At 41.3% G+C, this 13,258-nt stretch overlaps 1 protein-coding gene across 38 annotated transcripts; it reads left to right on the forward strand.

Annotated features, from left to right (window-relative positions):
* The first annotated feature begins 569 nt into the window (after positions 1 to 569).
* On the forward strand, positions 570 to 12,904 carry LOC100502303 (uncharacterized). 38 transcript variants are annotated; one of them, XM_008675143.4, is made up of 27 exons: positions 592 to 1,042; positions 1,198 to 3,562; positions 3,841 to 4,002; positions 4,192 to 4,392; positions 4,657 to 4,746; positions 4,943 to 5,032; positions 5,208 to 5,369; positions 5,544 to 5,744; positions 5,863 to 5,952; positions 6,150 to 6,296; positions 6,441 to 6,602; positions 6,846 to 7,007; positions 7,197 to 7,397; positions 7,665 to 7,754; positions 7,952 to 8,110; positions 8,220 to 8,564; positions 8,667 to 8,739; positions 9,112 to 9,212; positions 9,346 to 9,801; positions 9,890 to 10,594; positions 10,685 to 10,843; positions 10,958 to 11,047; positions 11,171 to 11,252; positions 11,354 to 11,463; positions 11,638 to 12,036; positions 12,141 to 12,275; positions 12,372 to 12,904. In XM_008675143.4, the coding sequence occupies exons 1-27, from the start codon at positions 929 to 931 to the stop codon at positions 12,650 to 12,652; spliced, it is 7,332 nt and encodes a 2,443-aa protein (XP_008673365.1). In that variant the 5' UTR covers positions 592 to 928; the 3' UTR covers positions 12,653 to 12,904. The 38 variants fall into 38 exon arrangements, with proteins under 38 accessions (XP_020405581.1, XP_008673365.1, XP_035822212.1 ...); XM_035966319.1 differs by having other exon boundaries at positions 12,141 to 12,271; XM_020549986.2 differs by having other exon boundaries at positions 5,574 to 5,744.
* Positions 12,905 to 13,258: the final 354 nt, after the last annotated feature.

The following is a 13,258-nucleotide window of genomic DNA, read 5'->3' on the forward strand; positions in this document are numbered from 1 at the left end:
AAAATGCAGCAAGTGCTTGATAACCAGAGATAGTTTCTTGCGGCACATTATCCAAGGTGAAAAATTGTTAATGTTTTGTTCACCATACGAATTCTACAAGCCGGATTCAGAGACCGTGTAAAGTAGAGGATACGGCAATGTAGATGATAAATATTTAGTAAATTTTAAAAATGTCAGATGAGATAAAGAAATGGTAGGGCGCCACCTTATCTTATCCGCTCGTTTCACACCGGTGAAAAGCGTTAACGAAAACTCTCGCACCACCAAACTGAGCGAATGACACATGAGGCTGAACGTCCCGTTCCGTTGCACGGGCCCGCATAGCAGTGGAACAGCTAGATATCGCCTCCCGCTCCCATTACGGCAGTACGCTCCTACGCACCCGCTCACCTGCCTATCGCCCTGTGGGCGGGAACTCTGAAATTCGAAATCTGCGCCTCCTTCCGCTGCAAGCCTCCGCACCGCGGTCACCGCCACGGCGGCTCCACCGCGCTCACGCTTGCTGGCCCCACCGCTCAGTGTACGAATTACCGCTTGGCTATCTTCGAAGAACTAGCAGCAGTGCAGCACGCGGCCTCGGTCCCCCACCCGAGGAGCCGCCACGCACCCCCTGGGTCCCCTCCACCGCCCGCCGGCGTTCCCACTTCAATTCGCCCAGCGCCCCTTTCTCCTCCCGAAAGGCAGGGCAACCCTACAAAACGCTGTCTCGGCTTCGCCGTCCAGCGGAACAGTGTACGGGAGCAGTTCGTCGCGTGTGTCGCGTCGCGTTGCGTTGCGCCACCCACTAATTCGAACGGACGGGACTGGGATTCGAAATTTCGAACACGCGCCGCCTGAGAGAGAGAGAGAGAGTGAGAGAAAGAGAGAGAGAGAGCAGGAGAGATGGTCAGGCCTTTGTGATCTCCCGCGGGGCTGGAGGTGTGCGGGGATGGATCTCGCGGGGATGAAGCGGCGGGAGCTCCAGGCGCTCTGCAAGCGGCACGGCCTCCCCGCCGGGGGCACCAACGCCGACCTCGTCGGACGTCTCGACGCCGTGCTTTCGGTAAGGACCCCCGTACGGCAGTAATCCTCGTCGAGCCGCCAAGTGCTCGCGGAAACGCTCCGCACATTCGATTTGTTTTTTTTCTTAATGGAAATGTTTGGGGGCTACTGCTCTTTCTAACGCTGTTGTTGGGTTTTGCTTCCTTGCTCTCGCAGGGGCCCGCTGTTGTGGAGGAGGAGGTTGCCGGAGTGCCGGCGAGGAAGGGGTGTCTGAAGCAAACGGGCGGAGGTGCCACCGAGGCCAAGAAGGTTACTTTTGGGGCGGAGGTAGGGAAGGCCAGGAGACTGAGGTCTCGGGTCATATGGTCGCCGGTCGTTGCCAAGACAAGGGGGAAGTCTGCTCGAGCCGGTACTGATTCTGCTGCTGAAGACGGTATTTCTGCAGATGTGGGCGCTGATGTCCCAGTGAGGCGGTCCAGGAGGAATTCGTTCAATCCTGCCGAGGCTGAGGAAGCAGGAGAGGCTGTTGCTGTTGACAGGAAGCCCAAGCGCAAGAATCAGGAGAATGACGAGGGCGTTGCTGTTATCGCTCAGGCTAGAGTTACGAGAAGGTCAAATTTGGAGTGGTCTGCTACTGTATTGCCTCCTGCTGTTGAGAAGAAGAGAGGGAGGCAGAATGCAGCTGAGTCTGATGTGCAGAAGTCCGCTCTGGTGGAAGTAACAGCTAGGACTACAAGGTCTCGCTCAATCGTACCTGTTGTGGTGCCACCCACTGTGGTTGAGAACAAGAGGAGGAAGACTGGAGATCCACAAACAACTGTAGAGTTGACTATGCTTTCAGATGTGCCCAGAAGTGATTTTCCTGCCACCAGGTCTTTAAGGAACAAAATTGTCCACGTTAACAACAGCGTCGTGGACGAAACTCACACTACCAGGCAGTTGGAAAACAAGATGCGTCCGTCTACTCGTAGGCATCAACAGGTTGCATCTTCTCCGGAGGATAAAGGTCAAAAAATTCCTGCTACCAGTAAGTCCCCTCTACTGAGGTGGTCACGGAGAAACTATTCTGAGGCCAATAGTGCAAATTCAGTAAACATCAAATTGGCCAAAGACTCGAGCACAGCTCAGCCATTGGCACACCATAATTCTCATTCTGAAGATTTGGAGAAACAACCAGCAGTTAAAGAACCAATTAAACGGTCAACACGTAAATCTATTGCTTTGGCTGCACTTGAGAAAGAGAAGGATGTAATTGAAGGAAAGAACCCTGAAGCACATGTTAGGCGATCAACGAGGAAATCAGTTGTGCAGGTTAAAGATACCAAAAGTATTGTTGAAGAGACTCAATATGCTAACAGTGAAGATGTGGCGAAGCAACCAGCAACTAAAGGACCTGCTAGGGGGCTGAGACGTAAATCTGTTATCACAGAATTGCATGAGAAAGAGAAGAGTCTCATTGCCGAAAAGAACATGGAAACAGATGAAGCGATATTAACGCGGAAGCCTGTAATCCCAGTTAAAAATATTAAAGCTGTTGGTGAAGGAATTCAAATTGGTAAGGGCAAAGATGTGGATAAACAATTTGTTGTGAAGCAACCTACTAGGCGATCATCGCGCAAATCTGTGCTGCCTGATATGCTTGAGAATAATAGTGGACTTCTAGCACCCAAAATGAATGCTGAGATGAATGTTAGGAGATCAACACGGAAGTCTGTTCTTCCTGACATGCATAATGAGAAGCAAGATCACCATAAAATGGCTAGAAATGAGAACTTGCAAAGTGGTAAATATCAAGATGGTGAGAAGCAACAGAAAGTAAAAGATTCTATTAGGCAATCAAGGAGATCTATCGCTACAGTGCTACTTGAGGGACAAAATAATGATGAAGGAAAAAAGTTCAAAAATCCTACGAGGAGGACAACACACAAATCTCATGCCCTTAATGCAGTTGAAGAGGTCAGCATGGATCACATTGAAGTTGGTGAAGAAGGCTTGAAATTGAGGAAGCGCAGTAGGTTTTTGCTGGAAATATCATCTTCAGCTAATGTTTCCTGGAAGCATCAGAATGCACAGATCTCTAATGAAAAAGATAACACAGAAGGATCGCAGCAGGCATCAAATTGCACAACTTCAAAGAGAAGGTCTTCAAAGAAGAGACGAACAACTGCTCCAGAAGAAGTGATGCCTTTCAAGGTGGCAAATGATGACATAGTTATCATGGAAGAAACAAAGGACACACTTGAATATAATAATGAGTCTAGTAGTAAAGTTCAAGAAATTTGTCAGGTTAATGCTGCAAGAGAAGAGTTCTCTTCAGGTCCATTGCTTGTAACAGTAGCTCCTAGTGACGAAATTTGCACAGTGCAGAGTGTAGCTGTGGTGATACCTGGGTCAGAATCTGGTGACGATGCAAATCAAAGTTCTGATAAGAGTAAGCAACCTCAGGAACATTCTGTCACTCAAACTGTTGATGACCATTTATCTGAAACAAGAAGTGGGAAATTAGATCAATCAACATGCATCACAGGATTAGTCTCTGACAATTGTGTTGTCTCAGAGGACAAAACATTGATGAGTGAAGGTGAGGTCAACATTTGGTGGTAATGGCATACTAGTTGTTAATTTATTCTCTGCATAGCCAAATCTATAGGCTTTAATTATGTTTAAGTTATATGGCATCACAATTGTATTATTATTTTTTGATCTTCTTTGGATGCTGGAAAGCTGGCATATTAATACCCTATTGATTTTGTGATGTTGTAATTAGCTTTGTCCATTATTGTCATGTTATATACTCAAAGGGAGACTTTGTTGGTCCAAAATCACCAAATGGTTTATCAATTAGTTTCATTGTCGCAGACCGTGAAGAGCAAAGCCCTGTGTCCGGAGAACAGAGAGTTAGCTTGGAAGCAAATGCCAATGAGCCTGAGGAAAAGAACCTAGCTAACGTCACATCAACTGATCTCCACACCAAAAGTCTGCAGCATGATATTGACAGAATAGCTAAAGAGACTGATAAAGGTACAACTGAATTAATCCTGTATCCATAATAAAAACTCTGCAACATTGATGAGTGAAGATAATATGTATGCTGAACATCTAAATCCACCTGTGCCAGCTGATTATTCACTGTTTTTTTTCTAAAGATCTTGCTTAGTAATCTTGCTTCAAGATTTTCAATTCACTAAATTAAACTTGCTAAATCTCCAGATGTTTTGTCTTTGGTTTTCCCTATTGAAGAGCATGAAGAAAAATATGGAGTGAGCCCTATAGCTGTTGAAAAGTGCGTCTGTCGTGAAGCAAGTGCATGTGAATCTGCACGAAAACCCCTAACCGTTATCTTTTCTAACAATCTCCACACCAAACATCTGCAACATGATTGTGATGTGCTAATTAAGGAGACTGGTGAAGGTAATATTGCATTAATACTTGTTCCACAACTTGTTACTGATCTGTGGAGATGGTGATGAAAACTTGTGCTGTTTGCACTGTGTTTAATTTACCAATTTTAAACATACTGAGTTCTAAGTCAAGTTGTTGGCTACTTGTAATTCTAATTATTTTTAATAGGCTTTATGTTTGTTCTATCTGGAACAGCTAGGCATATGTTTCATTGTCATTTGTTGTCTTTTAAGTATCTTACATTTTTTTGAATGTATTCTTTCCCTTTCTCAGAAGTTTTAGCTCAGGAGAATTGTAATGACCAGCCTGTTCCTGCCCAGACTGACCAAGAAATTAAGTTAAACGATGAACTTGCTGATCCGGGTATGGACTGTGTTTAATTTACCAATTTTAAACATACTGAGTTCTAAGTCAAGTTGTTGGTTACTTTCATTCTAATTATTTTTAATAGGCTTTATGTTTGTTCTATCTGCAACAGCTAGGCACATGTTTCATTGTCATTTATTGTCTTTTAAGTATCTGACATTTATTTTTTAAATGTATTCTTTCCCTTTATCAGATGTTTTAGCTCAGGAGAATTGTAATGACCAGCCCGTTCCTGCCCAGACTGACCTAGAAATTAAGTTACACGATGAACTTGCTGATCCGGGTATGTACTGTGTTTAATTTACCAATTTTCAACATACTGAGTTCTAAGTCAAATTATTGGCTACGTGTAATTCTAATTATTAGATTTGTGCATTATTGTCATGTTATATACTGAAAGGAAGACTTTGTCGTTCCAAAATCACCAAATGGTTTATCAATTAGTTTCACTGTTGCAGACCATGAAGAGCAAAGCCCTGTATCCGGAGAACGGAGAGTTAGCTTGGAAGCAAATGCCAACGAGCCTGAGGAAAAGAACCTAGCTAACGTCATATCAATTGATCTCCACACCAAAAGTCTGCAGCATGATAATGGCAGAATAGCTGAAGAGACTGATAAAGGTACAACTGAATTAATCCTGTATCCCCAATAAAAGCTCTGCAACATTGATGAGTGAAGATAATATGTATGCTGAACATCTAAATCCACCTGTGCCAGCTCTCATTCACTGTTTTTTTCTAAAGATCTTGCTTCAAGATTTTCAATTCACTAAATTAAACTTGCTAAATCTCCAGATGTTTTGTCTTTTGTTTTCCCTATTGAAGAGCATGAAGAAAAATATGCAGTTAGCCCTATAGCCGTTGAAAAGAGCTTCCGTCAGGAAGCAAGTGCAATTGAATCTGCAGGAAAACCCCTAACTGTCATCTTTTCTAACGATCTCCACACCAAACATCTGCAACATGATTGTGATGTGCTAATTAAGGAGACTGGTGAAGGTAATATTGCATTAATACTTGTTCCACAACTTGTTACTGATCTGCGGAGATGGTGATGAAAACTTGTGCTGTTTGCACTGTGTTGACATTTTTTAAATGTATTCTTTCCCTTTCTCAGAAGTTTTAGCTCAGGAGAATTGTAATGACCAGCCTGTTCCTGCCCAGACCGACCTAGAAATTAAGTTAAATGATGAACTTGCTGATCCGGGTATGGACCGTGTTTAATTTACCAATTTTAAACATACCGAGTTCTAAGTCAAGTTGTTGGCTACTTGTAATTCTAATTGTTTTTAATAGGCTTTATATTTATTCTATCTGCAAAAGCTAGGCATATGTTTCATTGTCATTTGATGTCTTTTAAGTATCTGACATTTATTTTTTAAATGTATTCTTTCCCTTTATCAGATGTTTTAGCTCAGGAGAATTGTAATGACCAGCCTGTTCCTGCCAACGAGCCTGAGGAAAAGAACCTAGCTAACGTCATATCAACTGATCTCCACACCAAAACTCTGCAGCATGATAATGACAGAATAGCTGAAGAGACTGATAAAGGTACAACCGAATTAATCCTGCCCAGACTGACCTAGAAATTAAGTTAAACGATGAACTTGCTGATCCGGGTATGGACTGTGTTTAATTTACCAATTTTAAACATACTGCAGAGTTTTGGTTTATCAATTAGTTTCACTGTTGCAGACCATGAAGAGCAAAGCAATGTGTTCGGAGAACGGAGAGTTAGCTTGGAAGCAAATGCCAACGAGCCTGAGGAAAAGAACCTAGCTAACGTCATATCAACTGATCTCCACACCAAAACTCTGCAGCATGATAATGACAGAATAGCTGAAGAGACTGATAAAGGTACAACCGAATTAATCCTGCCCAGACTGACCTAGAAATTAAGTTAAACGATGAACTTGCTGATCCGGGTATGGACTGTGTTTAATTTACCAATTTTAAACATACTGAGTTCTAAGTCAAATTGTTGGCTACGTGTAATTCTAATCATTAGCTTTGTCCATTATTGTCATGTTATATACTGAAAGGAAGACTTTGTCGTTCCAAAATCACCAAATGGTTTATCAATTAGTTTCACTGTTGCAGACCATGAAGAGCAAAGCAATGTGTCCGGAGAACGGAGAGTTAGCTTGGAAGCAAATGCCAACGAGCCTGAGGAAAAGAACCTAGCTAACGTCATATCAACTGATCTCCACACCAAAACTCTGCAGCATGATAATGACAGAATAGCTGAAGAGACTGATAAAGGTACAACCGAATTAATCCTGTATCCATAATAAAAACTCCGCAACATTGATGAGTGAAGATAATATGTATGCTGAACATCTAAATCCACCTGTGCCAACTGATTATTCACTATTTTTTTTCTAAAGATCTTGCTTAGTAATCTTGCTTCAAGATTTTCAATTCACTAAATTAAACTTGCTAAATCTCCAGATGTTTCGTCTTTGGTTTTCCCTATTGAAGAGCATGAAGAAAAATATGCAGTGAGCCCTATAGCTGTTGAAAAGAGCGTCAGTCGGGAAGCCAGTGCATGTGAATCTGCAGGAAAACCCCTAACTGTCATCTTTTCTAACGATCTCCACACCAAACATCTGCAACATGATTGTGATGTGCTAATTAAGGAGACTGGTGAAGGTAATATTGCATTAATATTTGTTCCACAACTTGTTACTGATCTGCGGAGATGGTGATGAAAACTTGTGCTGTTTGCACTGTGTTTAATTTACCAATTTTAAACATACTGAGTTCTAAGTCAAGTTGTTGGCTACTTGTAATTCTATATATTTTTAATAGGCTTTATGTTTGTTGTATCTGCAACAGTTAGGCATATGTTTCATTGTCATTTGTTGTCTTTTAAGTATCTGACATTTATTTTTTAAATGTATTCTTTCCCTTTCTCAGATGTTTTAGCTCAGGAGAATTGTAATGACCAGCCTGTTCCGGCCCAGACTGACCTAGAAATGAAGTTAAACGATGAACTTGCTGATCCGGGTATGGACTGTGTTTAATTTACCAATTTTAAACATACTGAGTTCTAAGTCAAATTGTTGGCTACGTGTAATTCTAATTATTTTTAATAGGCTTTATTGTTGTTCTATCTGCAACAGCTAGGCATATGTTTCATTGTCATTTGTTGTCTTTTAAGTATCTGACATTTATTTTTTAAATGTATTATTTCCTTTTCACAGAAGTTTTAGCTCAGGAGAATTGTAATGACCAGCCTGTTCTTGCTCAGACTGACCTAGAAACTAAGTTAAACGATGAACTTGCTGATCTGGCTATGGAATCAGGTTGTAGCATTACTGAAAGGAATGAAGGGCTTGTTGCTCATAATCTTGATCAAGAAGGTAAGCATCCATTTCTATGATAGCTGGATAAATGGATAATGATTGTCTCAGTTTCAGTTGCACTATCAGATGAAGTGTTGTTTGCGAATAACGCATAAATGTGTCTCAGGTTTCCTTGAAGCAACACCAGAGTGCAAACAGGAATGTGGTTTGCCTGAGGAGACAGTAATTTCCTCAAAAGAAACAGGATCTCTGCTGTGTGCAGATCAATCACCAATTGGTCTGGAATCTTTATTTTCGCAAGAAAGCATAGTTGAATCAGTGGGGCATTGTGCACTTGCTTCAGCAACAACTCATACCGAAAATGGCTTTGATGATTCAAAAGATTGCCATAACAAGTCTGCACTTGAAAATGTTCATGTGCCAGAACCTTGTTCACACAATGATACTAAAGGAGGCATTTTTAAAAATGTTGATTGTATGCATACATCCCAGCGAGATGATAGAATGGAAGGTATAGAATCCCATTTTAATTTTCTTGGACTCCTCCCAACCTATAGCAGTGAGATTTTTCCTGCCATTTAAATGGTACCCATAAGAAATGTTCATTTTTTAGGAGTACCAGAGGCTAACACTGATGAAGAACATGTTCTGTCAGCCTTTTTGCTGGATGCAAATCACCTAAACGTGTAAGTATATTATTTTCTTGGTACTGCTAGAATATAATATAAGTAAATTGTCCACCTCTTCGGATCAGCTTAATCTTTTTAGCTTGAATTGGTTGGTGCATGCAACTTAATATGGTATCAGGGCCAGAGGTATTGAGTTCGAATCCTAGTTAGCACAATTAAATAAAATATTTGTTGCTCACTCCTATATTCCACGTTAGAGACCTAAAAGAGGCTCGACTTGAGGGGAAGTGTTGGAATATAATATAAGTGAATAGTCCACCTCTTCCTATCAGTTTAAGCTTTTGGGTTGAATTGGTTAGTGTATGCAACTTTAGATATCACTAGTTCATGTTTTATTGGATTTTTAAGATGTAAAATTCAATTTTGTAGAGTCATTAATTCTGAAGAAGTGGTTTGTGAGGGTGAAGATAGTAAGGAGCTTCTCCATTCGGAAGACTGTAAAGCTTCATCCGAGAAAACAGATGTGAATGGTATATGCATCCTTTATTGATTGTACAATTGTAGTCATTTGTTCTTTAAAAAGAAAATCAGTGGTCTCATAGAAGATTAGGAGTATGCTTGATCTATTTAAAGTTTAACCATTTTTTTCATAACCTACTGCAGATGGCAATGTATATGGTATTAGTGATGCTGTAGTGAGATGTGCACTGCATGCTCCAGCCGATGATAATTATGAGATTTTTTTGGGTCCCAATACTGATGTACCACGTCAGGTTTATAATGACGGATGCAGTGATGTCAAAGAAGATCGATTTGCTTCCAAACCCTGGACAATTGATATTATTGAGGATGCCTCTGTCAAAGAAAGATCAAATTTAAAAGATTGGCAACTTGATTCCAAGTTGGAGGGCACAGAAATAGTGGAATCTGGCCTTTACTTCAATAAGGATATTGGTAACATTTTACATAGTGGATCTATTGGTGAAATAACTCCATCTGGTTCTGGTTTATCAAAAGATTCATCTGTGGACTATAGAGGGGAGGTTTTAGATGGCTTCTCAATGGAAGCATCTCTTGAAAGGTCTTCTACACGTGGGGAACAAAATGGTTGTAGACTAGGTCAGTACTATTTATAAAATTACACACTTAAATTCCTGCTTGTAAATCACGTTTGAACTAAAGTTTATTTATTCCAATGATGTGTCAGATGCTATTGAGAATCCTTCAATTACTTTAGCAACTTCTGGTTATAAGCATGAAGGTGCTTTATCTGAGGAAGCAGTGTACACAAAGAAGAATTACGCTGGAACATGCTTGTCAAATCCCAGGGAATTAATCATGGAGCTGCAATCCCATTTCTCAAAGGAAAACATAAATGAATCTGATCCTCATGACAGCCTTGTATTCCCAACTGCTGAAAATTCAGCAGATGAACAGCTGGTTAAAGTACACCATGGTTCTAATCTGTCTCAGTTAGGATTAACTGATCTGTTGGATGGACCAATTGGGTGTTCCAATACCGACGTGTTGTGCCAGTGTGACAATCATAAAAATCAATCCAATGAGGACAAGGTAGAGGAAGTTGAGGCGGTGTCTGCTGCTAAATACATAGAAAGTGAAGTTGTGCTGCTCCCATCTCAAGAGAGATCAAATTTGAATAATGAGCAGCTTAACACCAAGTTGGAAAGCCCAAACATTATGGGATCTTGCCTTAACTGTGATAACGATGTTTGTAATACTTCGGACAATGGATCTGTTTTTGTCATTGGTAAAAGAACTCCATCTGCTTCTGGCTTACCAGAAGATTATCCTAAGGATAGTGACTTGCAACAACCGGTTTTAGATAGCTTCTCAGTGGTTTCATCTTTTCAAGACAATATATCTGGGAAGAAAACTGTTTCTGGTGTAGCAGGTCAGTAACTTCATTTGATTTATGTACCTGAAGTCATTTTCTTGAACTATTAGTTATCAATTACTGCGTATTTTTTAAATGATGTATCAGGCAGTGAGATTCTTTCTTTAAGTTTAGCAACTCCTGATTATAAACATGAAGATGGTTTCTCTGAGGAAGCAGTATGCAGAACAAAGAATTATACTGGAACTTCCTCGGTAGATCCGAGGCATTTAGACATGGAGGGGCACTCTATTTACTCTGAGGGAGGTACTGAAAAATCTAATCTGCAAGATAATCTTGCATTTCTAAGCGCTGAGAGTGGAAAAGATGAACCTATTATTTGCCATGTTGAGAAACTGGTTGACGCACATGCTTCTTCAGATACATACCAAGGTCCTTGTCAAGATCTAGGCAGACATGAAGAACAAGAGAGCTGCATGTCTATTCCTATGCAAGCCAAAGAAAGTGGAGGTATATTTTATTTGTTTGGGATTAAACTTCTCATTTGTTTTGGAATTCTTTCTGCCGTGAAGTATCATGCTGTTAAATCCTCATAACCCACATAGAAATATCTGAATAATAATGTTTTATTAGGGGTTTTGAGGTCTAGCCACACGAAAGGGTCAGTTACAGCAGCCCAAATTGATTTGGCAGGTGATGCCCATCTTATTGTGAGGTAATTGTTTTTAGACTACTAAAACTGCAAGTATTATAAACCATATATGGTCTCTCCTTTAGTCCTTTTGATCATGTAATCCGACAATCATTATACCACAGTGATAATGCTGCTGCCAAGCAAGTGTTTAGTGAGGAGAAAGAGGAAACAAAATCTATCTCTTCTTCAGATATTGATATCCTTCATGAAAAATCATACTCCAGTGGACACGGTAAGCGTGAACTTGTTTTGCTCACCGAGGTAGTGATGCCCTATGAAACAAAGTTGATTATTGCACATTTTGGTTCAAACTTGAGATGTAATTTCTGTTTCTACCTTTTCGTACTTCAGTAGAATGTTTCTGTTTCGACTGTATCTAGACTAATGCAAACATGTCATATTGCAGATGACCATGCTGCTTGTGCTGCCGAAACTCAGTTCTACCATCCACAGAAAGCATCTATATCTGATGGACTACATTTGGGTCCTAGTTCTTTGCAAGTAGAATCACTGGATGCTTTGGATAGCGATATACTGTATGTTAACACAGGAGTTCTCGAGCAGCATCATAAAGAGGGTTACTATGAACCCAGTGTCTACCAAATCACTTCAGGCATTTGCACAATGTCTGAAGCTGAACCATTCGAAGTTTTAGAAACTGGAAAAGATGTAAAAACGCCATCTAAGCTAGATGAGCAACTTAATCCTGGGTTGGACGGAGATGAAGCTGAGAAACACAGCTTAGACTGTGGTACAGACACCAGTCCTGTGATGAGCAAGAGAACCCTTTCTTCACCAGGATCAGGTCAGTATTAGATTATTTTCTTATATATTCTTGATTCATGTAGAACTTTGAGAAAGATATCTCTAAAAGATTCTTCTGTGCACTCATTCCATCTTTTATGTCAGGACCATGCCAGCAGTATGTAAATGAAAGCACCACCAGTACACAGTCGACTGATAATCACCCAAACGACCTACCCGCTCCGAGATCTCCTGAACAATCCGCGTGTTTTCAGAATGACAACGATTCGGGTTCAGTAGGTATCATATTGCTCTTCATTTGGTCACATCTTTTCGATACGATGTCTTGCTCATTTTCTCACTGATGTTTTTTTTTTCTTTTTTCATTCCCATTAGGCATTTGTCAAAGCAGCAGGCGAAGAGGTATAGATGAACTTTGCGGTAAGCTGCAGAGTTTCAAAGTTTCCAGCGCCGTAAAAGGAAGCTACGTAGCTATGGGTGCACCTCGTCCGAAGCCTGGGGACAGCACGAGCCGATCTGCAGCCGCGCTGCTCAGGAACATAGAGAACACAACTGCTGTTAAAGCTGGCCGTCCTCCTGTCAAGCCAAACGCCGATGGTAAGGACTCGTCTAGGCGAGCCCTGCAGCCCATAAGCGGAAGGCCTGACAGTAGGTAGTTCGGCGGTTCCTTAATAAGTGTGTCGTGTTTGTGTTCAACCCTTTGTTGAAAGCCAGGTCCGTGTATTTGTGCAGCTTGTTGTCATGAAGCTGCTGTGTGCGTGTCATTTAACATAAGCGTGCGTGAAGTTGTGTTATGGAAGTGGCTAAATATGTGTTCGTTAGGAGGTCAATTGGCTTGAACTGACCCTGCTGTTCCGTGATTTCTGTCTAAATATACTTGTGTGGCTGTGTCACTTTGATTGGCCTTATCGATCACATGCAATGGGATCACATCTAGCGTGCTCTAGGGTCCTCGTTTGGTAATCGCTGGAACGAAACCATGGGTTATGGGTGGGGTTTCAAACCGATGGTAGCCTCCCGTTTTGATTCAAACGCTTTCCTAAGCAAAGGTGCCCATACTTAGCAATGTTGTCTAAATCATCTGCATTTCTTTGCAGCAGCAGCTGCTGCGGCTGGCTGTTACATCCCACTATAGTATTGCATTGCATTGCAAAGCTGGAGCAGCGATGATGTGTGGAACTCTGCTAGGGCCTAGCAGGATGGATGCCAATTGCTGCGCTACACACCTGCACCTATAGATGACCAGAAAGCCCACGGCCCGT

This window comes from Zea mays, chromosome 3 (assembly GCF_902167145.1).
Source record: "Zea mays cultivar B73 chromosome 3, Zm-B73-REFERENCE-NAM-5.0, whole genome shotgun sequence".
NCBI classification, from domain to species: Eukaryota; Viridiplantae; Streptophyta; class Magnoliopsida; order Poales; family Poaceae; genus Zea; species Zea mays.